Source organism: Syngnathoides biaculeatus, chromosome 23 (genome assembly GCF_019802595.1).
Source record: "Syngnathoides biaculeatus isolate LvHL_M chromosome 23, ASM1980259v1, whole genome shotgun sequence".
Lineage (NCBI taxonomy): Eukaryota > Metazoa > Chordata > Actinopteri > Syngnathiformes > Syngnathidae > Syngnathoides > Syngnathoides biaculeatus.
In genome coordinates, this window is record NC_084662.1 from 6,639,426 (window position 1) to 6,653,353 (window position 13,928).

At 49.5% G+C, this 13,928-nt stretch overlaps 1 protein-coding gene across 3 annotated transcripts in view; it reads right to left on the minus strand.

Annotated features, from left to right (window-relative positions):
* The window catches only part of LOC133497006 (tyrosine-protein phosphatase non-receptor type 14-like), a 32,223-nt gene that overhangs the window by 7,708 nt on the left and 10,587 nt on the right, over nt 1–13,928 (minus strand). For all 3 annotated transcript variants that reach the window (XM_061813145.1, XM_061813147.1, XM_061813146.1), the window contains 11 exons: nt 13,435–13,610; nt 5,172–5,269; nt 3,856–3,923; nt 3,713–3,783; nt 3,085–3,172; nt 2,922–3,010; nt 2,754–2,841; nt 2,118–2,200; nt 1,942–2,002; nt 1,236–1,314; nt 532–998 (listed from right to left, as the gene is read on the minus strand). In XM_061813145.1, the coding sequence (XP_061669129.1) occupies nt 532–998; nt 1,236–1,314; nt 1,942–2,002; nt 2,118–2,200; nt 2,754–2,841; nt 2,922–3,010; nt 3,085–3,172; nt 3,713–3,783; nt 3,856–3,923; nt 5,172–5,269; nt 13,435–13,610 (1,368 nt within the window). The remainder of the gene's footprint in view (nt 1–531; nt 999–1,235; nt 1,315–1,941; nt 2,003–2,117; nt 2,201–2,753; nt 2,842–2,921; nt 3,011–3,084; nt 3,173–3,712; nt 3,784–3,855; nt 3,924–5,171; nt 5,270–13,434; nt 13,611–13,928) is intronic.

A 13,928-nucleotide genomic window follows, 5' to 3' on the forward strand; every position in this document is an offset into this window, starting at 1 on the left:
CCTTTATTCATGTTACCCCGCCCCCACACACACACTTACTAACATGATCCTGACAATGTAGACGTGATAATAATCGTGAAATTATATGCCACGCAATTTCTCATGCACCTTTGAGCACCCGTTACAATATCTTGAAGTATCTACAATACTATTTGGGGAAAAATGTTATTACTTACCTTGGAAGGTTAGCGCTGGCTAAATGTTAAATATTTTCGGCAATAGAAGAACTTTTGTACCATAACGAAACGGCTTCAAAGTGTTCCCAAAATCAGGTTTCTTCATCGATATCGCTTCAAAAATATATACAGTACTGCGCTGTCAACGTTGAAACTTAAGAGGTCCTCTAATGATCTGAAAGATGGCCAACATGTACGTCCAAGCACACCTGCAAATTTGGGAAAAAAGCCTGAAGCGGGAATTCTTCTCCGCCGAGTCCTGCAGACCCGTCCCCGTCCCTGTGCCCGTCCCCACCGGTCTACCGAGCGGATGAGACGGCCGGCTCGACGGCTCAAATGAGGGAGGTTGCCGTACCTGCGCGTAGGGTCCCGGGCCGGGTCCCAGGCCGTGGTAGGGGCCCCTCTCCCTCATCTCGGGCTGGCTGTAGACCAGCGCCTCCGGCTGGCGATAAGCGCAGGCGTTGCTGATGTTCAGACTGCGCAGCGATTGGCTGTGGAGGTCGTGGTGCGCGTGCAGCACGCGCCGCTTCTGCCGCATCACGGCGTCGTACTCGGGCGTGGGCCTGTAGGACGGCGCGATGATGGCGCTGTGCCGGTGGCTGGGGATGTAGTCGGGCCGCATCAGCTCGCTGCCCGGGATGCTGAGGTTGGACGACATCGGCGACGGCGCCACGAACGTCTGCGAGCGGTTGAGGGAGCTCAGGCTGGGGCTGCTGTACACGCTTCCGTTGGGCAGCGTCCCGTTGCGGAAGGGGAAGTCCACGTGGCAGTGGTCCAGGCTGCTCTCGGACTTGTAGTAGGGGTCGTCGTGGAAGATGCTGTCTACGCGGCAGACGGGGCGCCGCGGCCGAGTCACGCACGGGGGTCACGATAACGAAAGAGACTTACAGGGCGGTAACTTGACCGGTCCAAACTCGCCGAGAATTGACATCATTCAAGTTAGGAGCGATTGCTCGGTCCATTTTTTTTTTTTTTTTTTTTTGGCTTTGTTTTGGGATTCGGGACATTTGAGTCATGGGATGAGTCAAGAAACCGCTGCGTCGTCCGTGTGTGTGTTACCTTGAGAGCTTTTTGTGTCTTGGAAATGTTCTCCGTACTGGGAATGCATCGTCTGGAAGTTACAGGACTGCGGCCGGGGCTGGAAGAAGGTCACAAAATATGAAAAATGGGGGGGGGGGATCTGTCAACCAAGAAGCTGTCCAGTATCAGTATCACTTTCTTGCCCCCCAAGTCATGTTTTTGATCGTATTTGATGGAATGGAAATAGAACAGCGTGACTGGACATTCGATTTGGCAGCTGCTTTCCACCTCGTCAGCCGTTGCACAACGGTTGGGCGGATTCTTCAAGACCAACACAAAATTGTCTCCTCTTACTACGTGAGCACCAAATCGACCATAAAATATTTTGATTACGGGCCAGTGACCTGATGTATGCAGTTCTACACCACAATACGCAGACTGCTAAACGAGCACCACGACTGATCTATTTTGAAGACTCATTTAACCACATTGTAATTGGATCGGCGCAACATTTGCAACATATTTGCGGCCGGCGTAGTTGTAAACAATTCGCGCCGGTGCGAGGGAGCGACCATTGTGCCGCATTTAGCCCGGCCATTGTCTGGGGCCGGCGGCAGAGGAGACGCGCAAATCGCCGGCTTCGTCGTCGTGCCGGAAATCACGGCGAGCGTCGGCCGGGCAAACGCCCAGACCGCGCGTCAAAAGAAAGAAAGAAAAAAGAAAAAAGGCGAGAGGCCGAGAGTACCAGAGAGAGGCGGTGCGTCCAGGTTGGCCGCCTCCTGATTGGCGCAGGCGAGTGGGTCGGCCTGGAACAAACACACACAACGGGGACACCGAGTTTAGCGACCAGGCGGCAGGCGGCAGGCGGCCTTGCGTCCGTCTCGCGCTTCTCCTGGCGCCCGCCGCACGGCCGACACTCACTCTGCGCAAATCTTGTTCTGTTTGTAGAACTTGTGCCTGGCCGTGAACAGACGAGCGATGTACTTGGCCATTTCCATGTCCTCCTGTGCTCAAAAAGACAAAACATTCCTATTATTTGACACGCCGACGGCAAAATTGTGTCCTTGTGCGGTGCACGTGCCGTAACATTACTTCATAAGATCCTATACGTGAGCAGTATAAAAAAAAAATACATAAAAATTGGCCTTCATCACATATTCAGCCAACAAAAAGCATGAAACTTTCCAAGCGTGCATTTCTTATATCATGGTTTGCTTATTTAAAAGTGAACTTTCTTTCCACTATCGAGCTCGCGCATAAATATGCGTTCATTAACACTGTTTACATTGTTATTGACTGTGCGATGATAAAACAATCTGCAAATGTGTAGGTAAACCTAGCTTGAAAAATAAACTGGGGATTGTGAAAGTTGTTTTTCTTTTTTATGGCTTGACATGGCAGACAATCGCATTTGGCTCGAAGGCCGACCGCGAAATCCGAGTACGACTGAGCGGTAGCGATAATAAAGTTCAGCAAGGGACAAAAACATTGCTGTTTGATTATCGTGGTCTCTGTCAACGTGTAGCGACTGAAAGGTCCCGGCCCTCGCCAACCGACCATGTGAAAGATGACGGTGTCGTCCCGACTGGTGATCTCCACCGTGATGGCCGACTTGTTGTGCGCTATGGTGCCGATGTCCTTCCACCTGTCGCGCAAAGACAGAAGTTTTCCCACCCGGCGTCCCAATTCCACGACTTGGGAGCGCGTCCGCGAGTGCAAACTGGCCTGTGGAGCATGATGGACCTTCCGTTCCTGTGCTTGACGAAGACGCCGATGAAAGACATGCCGATGAAAATGTCGTTGGTGTAGTTGTCCTGCACGCAGACGGAATTTTTCAGAGCGGAGCGCCGTGGAAGCGCGGGAGATTTCGGGGGATGCCGCTACGCACCTTCGCGGCGAAACTCTCCTGGCCGAAGCCGTCCAGCTTCTCGATCTCCTTGATGTACAGCAGCTCCGCTTCGGCCGCCGGCATCCGGCTGCAAACGTTCACCAGGCGTTTAAATGTCGGCTAAATTTCATACGTTGCCAAGTAGCAGGCGAGTATAATCAAATGGGGAAAAGCCTCTCCTCCACCTCCCGCCACCCCCCGCCCGTCGTTGTGGGCTGACGACGAGGCACTCTAAAACGCCCGCACCAGCACTAAGCCTCAGTCCACTTGTCGGCTGACAAGTTGGACTATATTTCATTCCTCCCTCACCATCGCTCTTCCTCCTTTCTCCGCGTGACATGCAAGCACCCACGGCCAACAACGAGGCACTCTAACCAAGAGGAAGATGCATTTCCGGGGTGTGTACAAAGGTATTTAGCTAACTCCACCAGTGACGCAAACGTAGGAGCCCGATTTCTTATGTCGTCAGGGAGGCAGCGCCCAAAAGAATCTGCAAAACTGAAAAACACTTCACACTGTGGCGCCACAAGCGAGCGCTACTGCGCAACGCTCACGAAAAGTATTTCGAAACAAATCTGTGAATTGACACACGCGCAACATTGAAATAACTGAACGAAGGCGCTCGTACCAGTGGCTCTTGTGCTCTTCTGCAACCTTCTGAGTCCACTCCTCCAGCACTTCGTCTCCATTCGGCCAGTTCTAAGAGCGGTTCTAGACGGTTCAGGAGGAAGCCACGAGGTCTTCAATGTGAAGCGGCTTCAGGCTACTCACCACTGGAAAGAGCACGTACTCCCTGAGGAAGTCCTGAGACATGAACTGGGTGAAGTCCCCGAAGTCGGCTGCGAAGACAACAAACCGGACGTGCCGTTGCTCCTCAAAAAGCTTCCAGAAAAATCTGAATTCTGGACGCTGCCGCACAGACAATTATTTTCTTTTCACGTCTTCTCCCCCCCCCCACCCCCCCCCCTTTTCCTACTTCAGCATAAGTACAGAATATTTGGGCATGTCTAATATATCCTAAAACATAGGTGAATAAAAGAAACATATAAAGAGCATTTTCTTAAAGCAAAATGTTTATAAAAAAAAAAAAAAAGATCAACACATTCTGAAAAAGAAAAAAAAAAATTGCATTTTCTGAAAGATTAAGAAAAAAAATGTCAATAATACAGTGGATAGAAAAAGTCTACACACCCCTTTGAAATGCCAAGTTGTGGTAATGTCAAAAAATGCCGGTAAATCATTGTAAATATATTGACCAATAATGCGATCTATAACAACTTTCAAAAAATATTTTAGAGGGGACGTAAGAAGATACAAGTTGCATAAGTGTGCACACCCGTTGTAACTGGGATGCGGCCGAGTTCAGAAATCAACCGATTGCAAACACGCTAAATGGAAGTCGGCATTTAAAAGGCCTCTGATGAACCCCAAATGAAGTTTGGATGTTCTAGGAGGCTTTACTGACATTTGTTTTTTTTCCTTCAAGCAGAAGCCTGAAGGTTTTGCGGTACCAGTGATTGGAATTTGGAACGGTTCATCATTCCGTCCAGCACTACTCTGGCTCCAGTTGCAGCTAAATACAACCAAAAAAAAGGCCGCAAAGCGCGATGCTGCCACCGGCGCACTTCACGGTGGGGATGAGCAATGCTAATTTGGACCATAACACATGCGTTTGGGAGCTTTGACGACATTTTTCTCCCTCACTTCGTCCTGCGACGAACCACTCGACGTGACAAGAGCGCGACAGCGGTCCCGCTCGCAACCCTCCACAGCGCGCTGGTGCCTCCGACCGGCACCCAGCGTCGCGTTCGCTCGCCAACTTTAGCGGTGCCGATAAGCAAAGCGTCTGTTGACATTCCCCCGGAGATACAGACATCAACTCGGAGAGAGGGTGGGTGTGTGTGTGTGCGGACGCGATAGCCAAGGAACTCAAGTGGACCGGGCTCTCCCGCGCTATGCACCCATATTAGGTAGCAAAGTCAAGATGACCTGAGAAAAAGATGCAAGGTTGCGCTCTCTTGTGCCGTGTCTTTTTGGAGACATTATTCGCGCGAGCTGTTTGTTTCCCGCGCGTCGACCGGACTTACCTTGCACTGCTAGGCCGGCTAGTCTGATGCCCTGCTCCACCGTGCAGTGGAGACGCCCGTCCAGCAGTTCCTTCTTCACCTGAAGGTAATACTGATACCTGCGAAGGGAAATGACAGGAGATGATGGACTTTCTCCGGTTCGAAGGTTGCAGTGAGGGGACATGTATGCATCGTAACTCCCAAGTCTACGTGTTATATCTCCAAATAAGGACGAGTTTGTACTATTTTCACAGATCAATCCCATTTGCCGCACGTTATTACTACATTATTAACCAATTTCTAATGCGGAACATATCTTGAGCTCTATTAACTGTTTGAGAAGTGTTGTAAAATTCCGCCTCCTCCTCACTCGGCAGGAGCTGTGTGGCATTTCGTTACCTGACAGTTGAAAATATGGAGTGAAAATAGGTCAGGCAGGAGTTGAATATGCCAGAGTTATTTTTAAAAAAAAAAAAGATGGCTGTCATGTTTCTGTGTAAAATGAAGTGGTCGGCCGCAAATGTCAAATGTTTTATTTCTTGTCGCACCCGTGACTCGAGGACATTTAAGAAAGTCGTTTTGTTTGGCTGGTCGGCGGGCCGGACGGCGGCTTCGACCGTTACGTCGTATACATATTTCGCAGCATTGCAGCATTTGTGTTATAGTACTGCACCGTATAGTGCGTATTTTAGGCCGGTGGTTTGCGTCCGTCCATCCGTTGTGAAAAATATCCGCACTTCTTCTGCCCTCTTTTCTCTTTCTGGCCCATTGGCTTCTCCCACGGAGGACGTAAATTGTTCCTGGGGCTTCAGATCAAAAAGCCTCGCAGCTTTTTTGTTGCGGCGCGTTGCTGACGTGAGCTACTCGATCGCTCGGTGCGACGCCGCCGGTCCGCTTCCGTCGCTTCGTCTGCGGAGGCCCTCGAGTTCAAGTCCTCTTCTAAAAGACAACATCTAGTCTGGGAGGAGCAGCTCGAATGAAAATTTGAAATGCCGATCTGAAGCTTTCGAAATGTTGGCAAATTTGATCAGTAAAGCGTGAACGTGGTTCATCTTAAAGCTGTGACTTGTTTCTTCTGACGGGATTCGGTTCAAAAACTAGCTTTAAAGTTCTTGCAGAAGAACTCCAGAACTCTCAGTATCTGACTGGCGCGCGTCCATCCGTCCAAAAACGTCACTTTGAAAGCCATTCTTGAATCTTTCAATCCTGCGTTAATTTCCAAAAACCGCTCCCGTAAAAACAAAGTGGCGAAGAAGAAAGAAACGATGATAGATGGAAAGAAAAAAAAAAAAGAGGATTTGCGACACAAAGAGCGCATTCGGGGTTGGCAAGATCACAGAGGTCTTTTGCAGAATTCAACTGAGGAATGAGTGAATCACCCAAGTGACTCACTTCGGACCGAAGATTTATGACAAAGCCGTTCTCCGTCGTTTGACGCGTGAATGTGAGCTCGCGTAACGCAAGCCCTGCACAAGAAGAATTTGTTTTGCCAGCGCGGAGGGAAAAACCAGGAGGCTTTGAGGTTTGGGGCTGCGGTGGTTTCCCTTGGCAGGAGGCTGAACGAATATGACACCGTCGAGGCCGTCGAGCCCACCGGAGCTTTCACACAATGCGGTTCGAGTCCCGAAAGCCACCAGCGTTTGTCCTCGAAAGAATGGCCGCACGAGGAGGAAAAAGATGCGGGAAACCAGTCGGGGCAAAAACGTGCTCGCCGCTTCCTGTTTGTTGCCACGGTGAGCGCAGCCCGAGTCTTTCCCGTGTGGGCTGTGCGAGGCAAGAAGTTGCGAAAATGAGAAAAGATTCCACGCGTATTTTTCTCACTTAAGAAATGCAGCCGTTTATGAGCACTTTTGCTGAGAATTTGAAAATGACCCACAAGATATTGAATTTTGCAACAAATATTTGACTTCCAGCTGTGCAACTTCGATGACGCTGACCCACCGGCGGCGGCGGCTTTTATACACGCGAATTGCGTCACCTTGGCGACGCACGTTTTTCAAAAACTCTGCGTTGAGCGGGACCGCCCGCCTTAGCTTGTCACACTTGATTCTTCCGAAATGGCAAATTTCTGCAAAATGTGCATTTTAACCGCACGTGTCGAGAGACGTTTGGGAACAAACGCTCCCCTCAAAGCTTTATTTTCAAGCGGACATGATTTGGTATTTGTTTCATTTTGACATTTTCCCCCGCTTCTTTCCTTTTTTTAGCTCCCCTCAGCGCGTACCGCCGGGCCTATAATCTGACCCCGCACTCCTCCACCCTCACCCTGTCATTACACCCTTTGGGTAGGATGCCATTCCGTTCCCGTGGCAACCCTCTAATTAGCCACGCCGCACGGGCTTGGTGGGCGGGGCTCGATGCGGTCAAGAGAGGAGGAGCCGAGCGGGACCGAAACCATCAAACTATTGTTTGTACCGAGGTTTGGTGTTTTCCCCGGTCGCTCGCAGGGTTTCCGAAGCGGACAGGAAGCTGTTGAAAAAGACTACGAAAGCGCCGTAAAAAGCGGGCCCGGCGGAACCCAAACGACACAGCGCAGCCACAAAAAAAACATCTAATCTCGTCACGGCATCAGTTCCTAAAGCTCGCTAGTCTGAAACCGCTGATCCTGAAACCCAAGCAGGCGTGTCGACTTGTGACCTTTGCACACGGGAAGCATTCGGTGGCGGCTTGGGAACCGTCAAAACGAGAAGGACATTTACTGAACTTACTTTTCTTTCTCCTCTGAAACCCTTTTGGTAAAAATTTGGGGGGTGACGGGACGCTTTCATCTCCACTGACTCCACAGTCAAGCCCCGTTCACCCCACGGGAACACGTTACAAGAATGTCGTACAGCGAGCAGACTTTTCCGAAATGCGTCCGGGGAAACGGGCCTTGAAAAGTGAGGCAAACTTTCACTTGTGACTTCCGCCACGGCCGAGTGCTCTTTTGGCAGCGCGGCTCTCGCGCGCTTACAAAGAAGCTTTTATATCGGCCCGGCGCGTTCAAACCCTCGCGCCAGATGTCGGGGGGGCGGGGGGGCTTCTTTTGTGCGACGAGCCCACCGACATATGTGCGGGCATGCCTGAGCGTGCGTGTGCCAACGAACGCTTGCAGTTTGACCCCGAAGACCCTCCCGCCCTCCCGCCGTGAGAGCAGACGTGTGGGAGGGGCGGGAGGATCTCGCTTTGAAATGCGTCGAATCGGCGAGGGTCACAACAAAGTACAGCCGCGCGCAGGCTCGGCTTTCAAGTGCGTCGCTCGCAGTTAGCCTTGAGGGCCGCTGAGGCCAAACGGTCAACAAAGCTCTGCTTAGACTCCTCAATTTGTCCCCCAGGACCACTTTCGAGTACTTTTATCAATGGGACGGCCGTACGGCGACAGACGGGCCACGTCTTCCGTAGCCAATCCCCCCACCGTCAAACGCTGTAGGCGTGTCCGCTCAATGTGTCGAAAGCGGACCCCGCTAAACCTGTCTAGGACCTGGAAAAAAAAGGCATCTTTTTTACGGCTACACAACCTGCGACTGCACAAAAATATGGAGCACCTTGAAGCCGTCGGTGGCCGGAACGTATCCCACTAGGTAACAGTGGGGATTTTTTTCAGACCACGACAACGAGGCGCTCTAAAGGGGCTACGCCAGCATGAATCTCGTCTATACACACAGCCCGTCACAATTCCAATATTTCGCTTTTCCGTGCACGATGAGGCACACGAGAGTGTCTACGCCAGTCGGAAGCCCCGCCCCGTATTGGCTGCCACGTCGGACTTTTAGGATAACAAATTCACCTCACTTTTGTGTCTCACTCTCCGTGATGCGCGTGCACTCACGACTGACAACTTGGTGCGCTAACGCAGGATATTCGAACGAAATATGAGTTTTCGGAGTGTAGGCGTAGCTAGCCCGCAGTAAGCGGCTAACGCAATTCTGTCGCTTAAATTCTTCAAAAGAGCTAGACGCCGAGCGCATCGTCAGATGCTGTTTTGTAGCTCTACAATGGAGTGCTAAATACTTTTTGGTCATTTATTTTGGTCTATTTATTTCAACAATTACCCATTTGTAATTCGGTTCACAGGTTCTGCAAGAATTAACCGGCCCCAACATGATTGTCTTGTTGCCTTCACTAACCCAACAACTGGATTATCCGGAGTACTTGTCGTGGCGACGGCAAAAACTCACACGGGGAGGTTTTCACAGCTGCGCGGAGGAGAAGGAGACGAGTGAACGGATGAACGGCGGCAAGAGATGGAAGATGGGGCGTCGGGTTTCACGCCAGTCTGAACCTCCGCATCAAAGTGGCGATTCAACTCGGATCACTGACACCGTCTGCCCCCATCCTGACTTGAGCGCCGCGTGTGACCCGAAGCGAACATCAAACGCGGGCGCACACAACACTGCGGAGCGGCCGCACGGAACGCTCGCCGTCGCGAACGTGAGATCGTCTTTAATATTGCACGGGGAGCTCGTTTACGTTGATTCGGAGAGCTGCTCCGTGCTTTGCCAGGTGCTGCTTTTTTTTTTGCTTTGCAACTGATTTGAAAGTAGAAATAATAAACGATAGCGTCTATTTACTTTAGGAAGAAGAAATTCAGTTCATAGGCAGAGAGCAAAAACAAGAACAACGGCTCCCGACTCTTTCTTTCTTTCAGCTATGGCTGTTGTTTATAAAAAAAAAAAAAAAAAAACAATAATAAAAAAGACTTTTGACACTCGCAAATTTTGCCAGCCGTAAATCAAGAAAGAATCTCCCCAAAAGTTACTCAATCTGTGTGTACAATAAAAAATGAAAGCATAAACAGATTTGTGTGGTGAGCCCAGACAATTATATTTAAGTTTGAGCCCCCAAAAAAATTTGGGCAGGTGGCCACAAATAACGGAGTCCAAACCATCAGACGGGTTTGGCGGCAAAACGTTGACATTCTCGTTCCTGTCTCGTTCCTCCTCTGATACGCCAAAAATTGAACTCCGAGTGAACCCGATTCAAATTAGAACCGCATTTAAAGAGACGTTTTTGAGTCGCTCACGACCAATGAATGGCAAAATTGCCGCACGTTTTACAGCTTTCAAGAGCCACAAAATATTGGCAATGACAGTGTCAGCACCCAAACTACCAAAATAAACTCCCCCAAATATTTTTGTTTCGAGCTCTTTTTTCCCTTCTTCAGTCATCAACGGTCGAACGTGAGTTGGTTTCTGACCCAAAAGTGGAGGAATAAAAACTAAATAAATACAATTTTGTCCCATGGCGGGTTGTACCAAGGGTGGGAAGTCGAACTCCCGACACTGACTTCTTCCTTCCGCCATCTTGTATTGGAATCGATAACGCTGGCTGTCCGACAAAGTGTGGAAAAGGCCCCTGTCTGGAAAAGGATGCTACCAGGAAGAGGATTTTGTGTCCAGTGTTGTAGTTTTGTTTTTTTTAGGAGAGACATTGCCAACTAGTGGCCTGGCATGCACGTTACAAGATGGTTTTAGCGAGTTTTCCCCATGTTTGCGAGCTCCTTTGGCTCGTAAAAGCTACACAGCGTCTTGGCGCGAGTGCGGCGGCCAAACGCGCTGTGAGGATTGTTTCGAGGGGGCGGGGGGCCCAGCTTTCCCGAACGTTAGCTTGGGGGCCCACAATGTGGCGCATTGTGGCGAAATCCTCTGACAGCGCCTCTGCAGCTGCCTTCTCGGAGGATTCTTGCGAGGTGTGCGAGGTGTGTGTGTGTGTTTTGTGTAAACCAGACATCTCCACCCCCCCCCCCCCAACACTTCTGCTCGGAGGAATGTGTGGTCCGCCTCCTACGCTGGCCGGCTGTGCCAACATTCCTGACTCACACAAGGAGAAAAAGGAGGGAAGGACTGGAACACAACTATATACGGGGCTTGAATGAAAATGTGCTTGTGACACTAATAGCAAGCCAAAGAGCCGAGAGTGTCGGTGCCTAAATTTCGCCTCAACCTAGCATAGACACACCCGCGCGCACACCATAAAAGCCCGCAGGGGATTCCTGGAATACCGTCCCTTTAACAGAGCAGATCCTGGCCTCGGCAGAACAAACCGGCACTCTCGAGCGCGCTCAGGCTGATCGGTCTCGTGATCAAATGGCTCAATTTATGCTCGCGGCGCCCGTGGGAAAAACAAACCAAAAAAAAAAAAAAAACACTTTTTCTTTGTCTTTCAAAGGTGTACGCGTCACCGCCTTTACACTTCCGCGTCCTCGCTGCGGCCGGTAACGTAAAGAAGACGAAACTATGGTGCTGGTGGAGAAGCGAAGACAACGTACAGTAGATCCCGGAAATTTTGAAATATGTTTGGTGACTTGGAATTCAACTCGTTTCATTTCAAAACTAGCAGCAGTTTTGGCAAAATGAAAACAAATCTTTAACATGTTTAACGCCACTCCCAGTTAAAGTCGACCGTCAAGTTGAGCATAAAATGTTTAAAAACAAATGAGATAAAATAAAGAAAACAACCAAACAGCTTCTGTTAAAGTCCGTTGAGCTTAATGATAAAAAAATTGTCACCATCCACTGTATGTGACAGTGGTGTAATAAATATTTGAACACAAACAGTGGAGCAACATATGTAGACTGGTAATATAACAATGGAGAGGGAGGAATGCACTGAAAATATGTTCACAGATTTTGGGCCAAACGTGGCCCAAAAATGCATTTTTGTTTTTTTAACGATGATGCAAGCAAAAAAAGGAAAAAAAAACAACAAGAACATGGCCAAGCCTAAACAAAAACAAAGACTCTTACACACGCACGCACACACACACACAAAAATTGGGCTGGGCTCCCTGTGGTCAGCCACCATGACAAATACTGTACGAGCATATTCATTTCAGACTATTGAAGCGCTGAGTCAACTCATTTATTGCATCATCAATGGCGCCGAGAGCTTTGAAAAAAACAACAACGTTGTGACTTTTGGGAAGGATTCAAGACTCGTGTCGACCAAGCGCAGACTTTGATGTGGACTGCTGGCGCTGGCGACCTGTCCTGACATTTCAGCTGATGATACGTCGGCGTAATAAACTGAGTGTTCCATTTGAGATGGAATATGATGTCGCGCGCAACAATTTGATAGCCAAACAGGTCGGCACTTCAAACGAGATGGCGTCGTGGGGATTTCCTCGAAAGGGGTCATCGTGGAGATCCGAGGACCGCCTCCGACAGTGACCGTCTACTCGGATCAACGTGATCGGCCTTCTCGCCTGCCATTTGGGGAACGTGCTGCCTTGCACAAAAGAAATCAACAATCCGCAGAGTCGACGTGTGTGCAAAGGAGGCCCGCATCATTATTCACTTACTTCATCATCATTGTAATGAGGGCTATATTGCGCAATTACAATCAAAAGAACTGCTACAAGTCATTCATAGTTTCAAAAAAATGCTTCACTGCACGCCCAGGTGCAGTGAAGCATTAAATGTTCTCGGACGCGCGCCCACGTCTTCAATCCGACCCCGGGACGGCGCGCTCGCATTTGCACGCAGCGACGACCTCCGGGCGACGTTACGGCACGTCCGACACCCGCGTGCCGTATTCCGACATGGGCGGCTGAGACAGCGAGCCGAGGTTTGAGATGATTCGGGAGTGGAATCCTCAGCGTTTTTCGACACGCGACACTTTGGTAAAGTTGTCGAAAGGGACAGCAGGAGTTTGTTCCCTTCCAAGCAAAGACTAGAAACTGGAGCCGGGCAACAATGTGGAGACTGCCGAGTCCAGCGACTTACGGCATATTTCATACATAGCCATGAATGGACGACCAATAACTTCATTATTTTGGTTACATTTTGCACAATGGGGAGGAGGACATGCAAATAGAGGAATTCGGTACGCACGACGTGATTTCAAAAACCCGGAAGGAATTTTGCTGGCCGTTTTGGCGTCTTTAAGTTGCGGGCAGCGGACGCGGAGAATCGGCGGACAAAAATGAGACACGTTTCCGTTTGGGCCAAAAAACAAAAATTAAAAAGGACGTTTGCTGAGAAATTTACATGACATCGTCAAAAAGCAATTCATTTTCAAACGTCAAACGTTGCTAAAGAAAACAGACCCATGTCAAGGCTGACCAATAGCATCGGTTAATAATGATAAAAAAATGACCAAATTTGGACACGAGAAGTTTCAGCAACGACATGTAATATTGTAATCATGTGCTAGTTTGCCTCTTCCACTGACACTTCCAATTCCATCACCTCCTCAGCTGCAACTTCCTAAGCAAGTGGCCTTACAACTCAAAGCCGCTCGAAACTCCCCTAGAGAACCGGGTTATACAACAACAGAACCAAAGGCGACGGGCGCCTCTCTTTACCTGGTGGCTTCCTGCTCCAAGCGGGACACGCTGGGCACGTAGAACATGACCCCGAAGAAGAGCAGCGGCTCATTGCCGAACTTGTCCAGCTGCTTCTTGAGCGGCTTCTCCAACTCCACCCAACGCTGCGCCGGAGCCTGGGTCTTCCCTTGGAACCACAGGCCGAAGTAAGGGGTCTGCAGGACACACGCGATACCGAGCGTCACGGCCAATACTGGATTTGGATTTGTCAAGGACGGGGAAAAAATATATATATATATATACACCGATCGGCGCGAATCGTGGCCGCCGGATTCAGTCATTTGTTTGAGTTCATTCTTTCATGTCATGCCAATGTTGTTGGAAGAAAAAAAAAAAAAAAAAGATGTTCCAATACTTTAGATTTTGAAAGAAATCACAAAAAGAAAAAGGACATCTTAGGAATCGATTTGGGGAAGTTGACAGTTGTTCACACTGAATAATGAAAAATTAAAATAAATTGTCAAAGTTTTTAA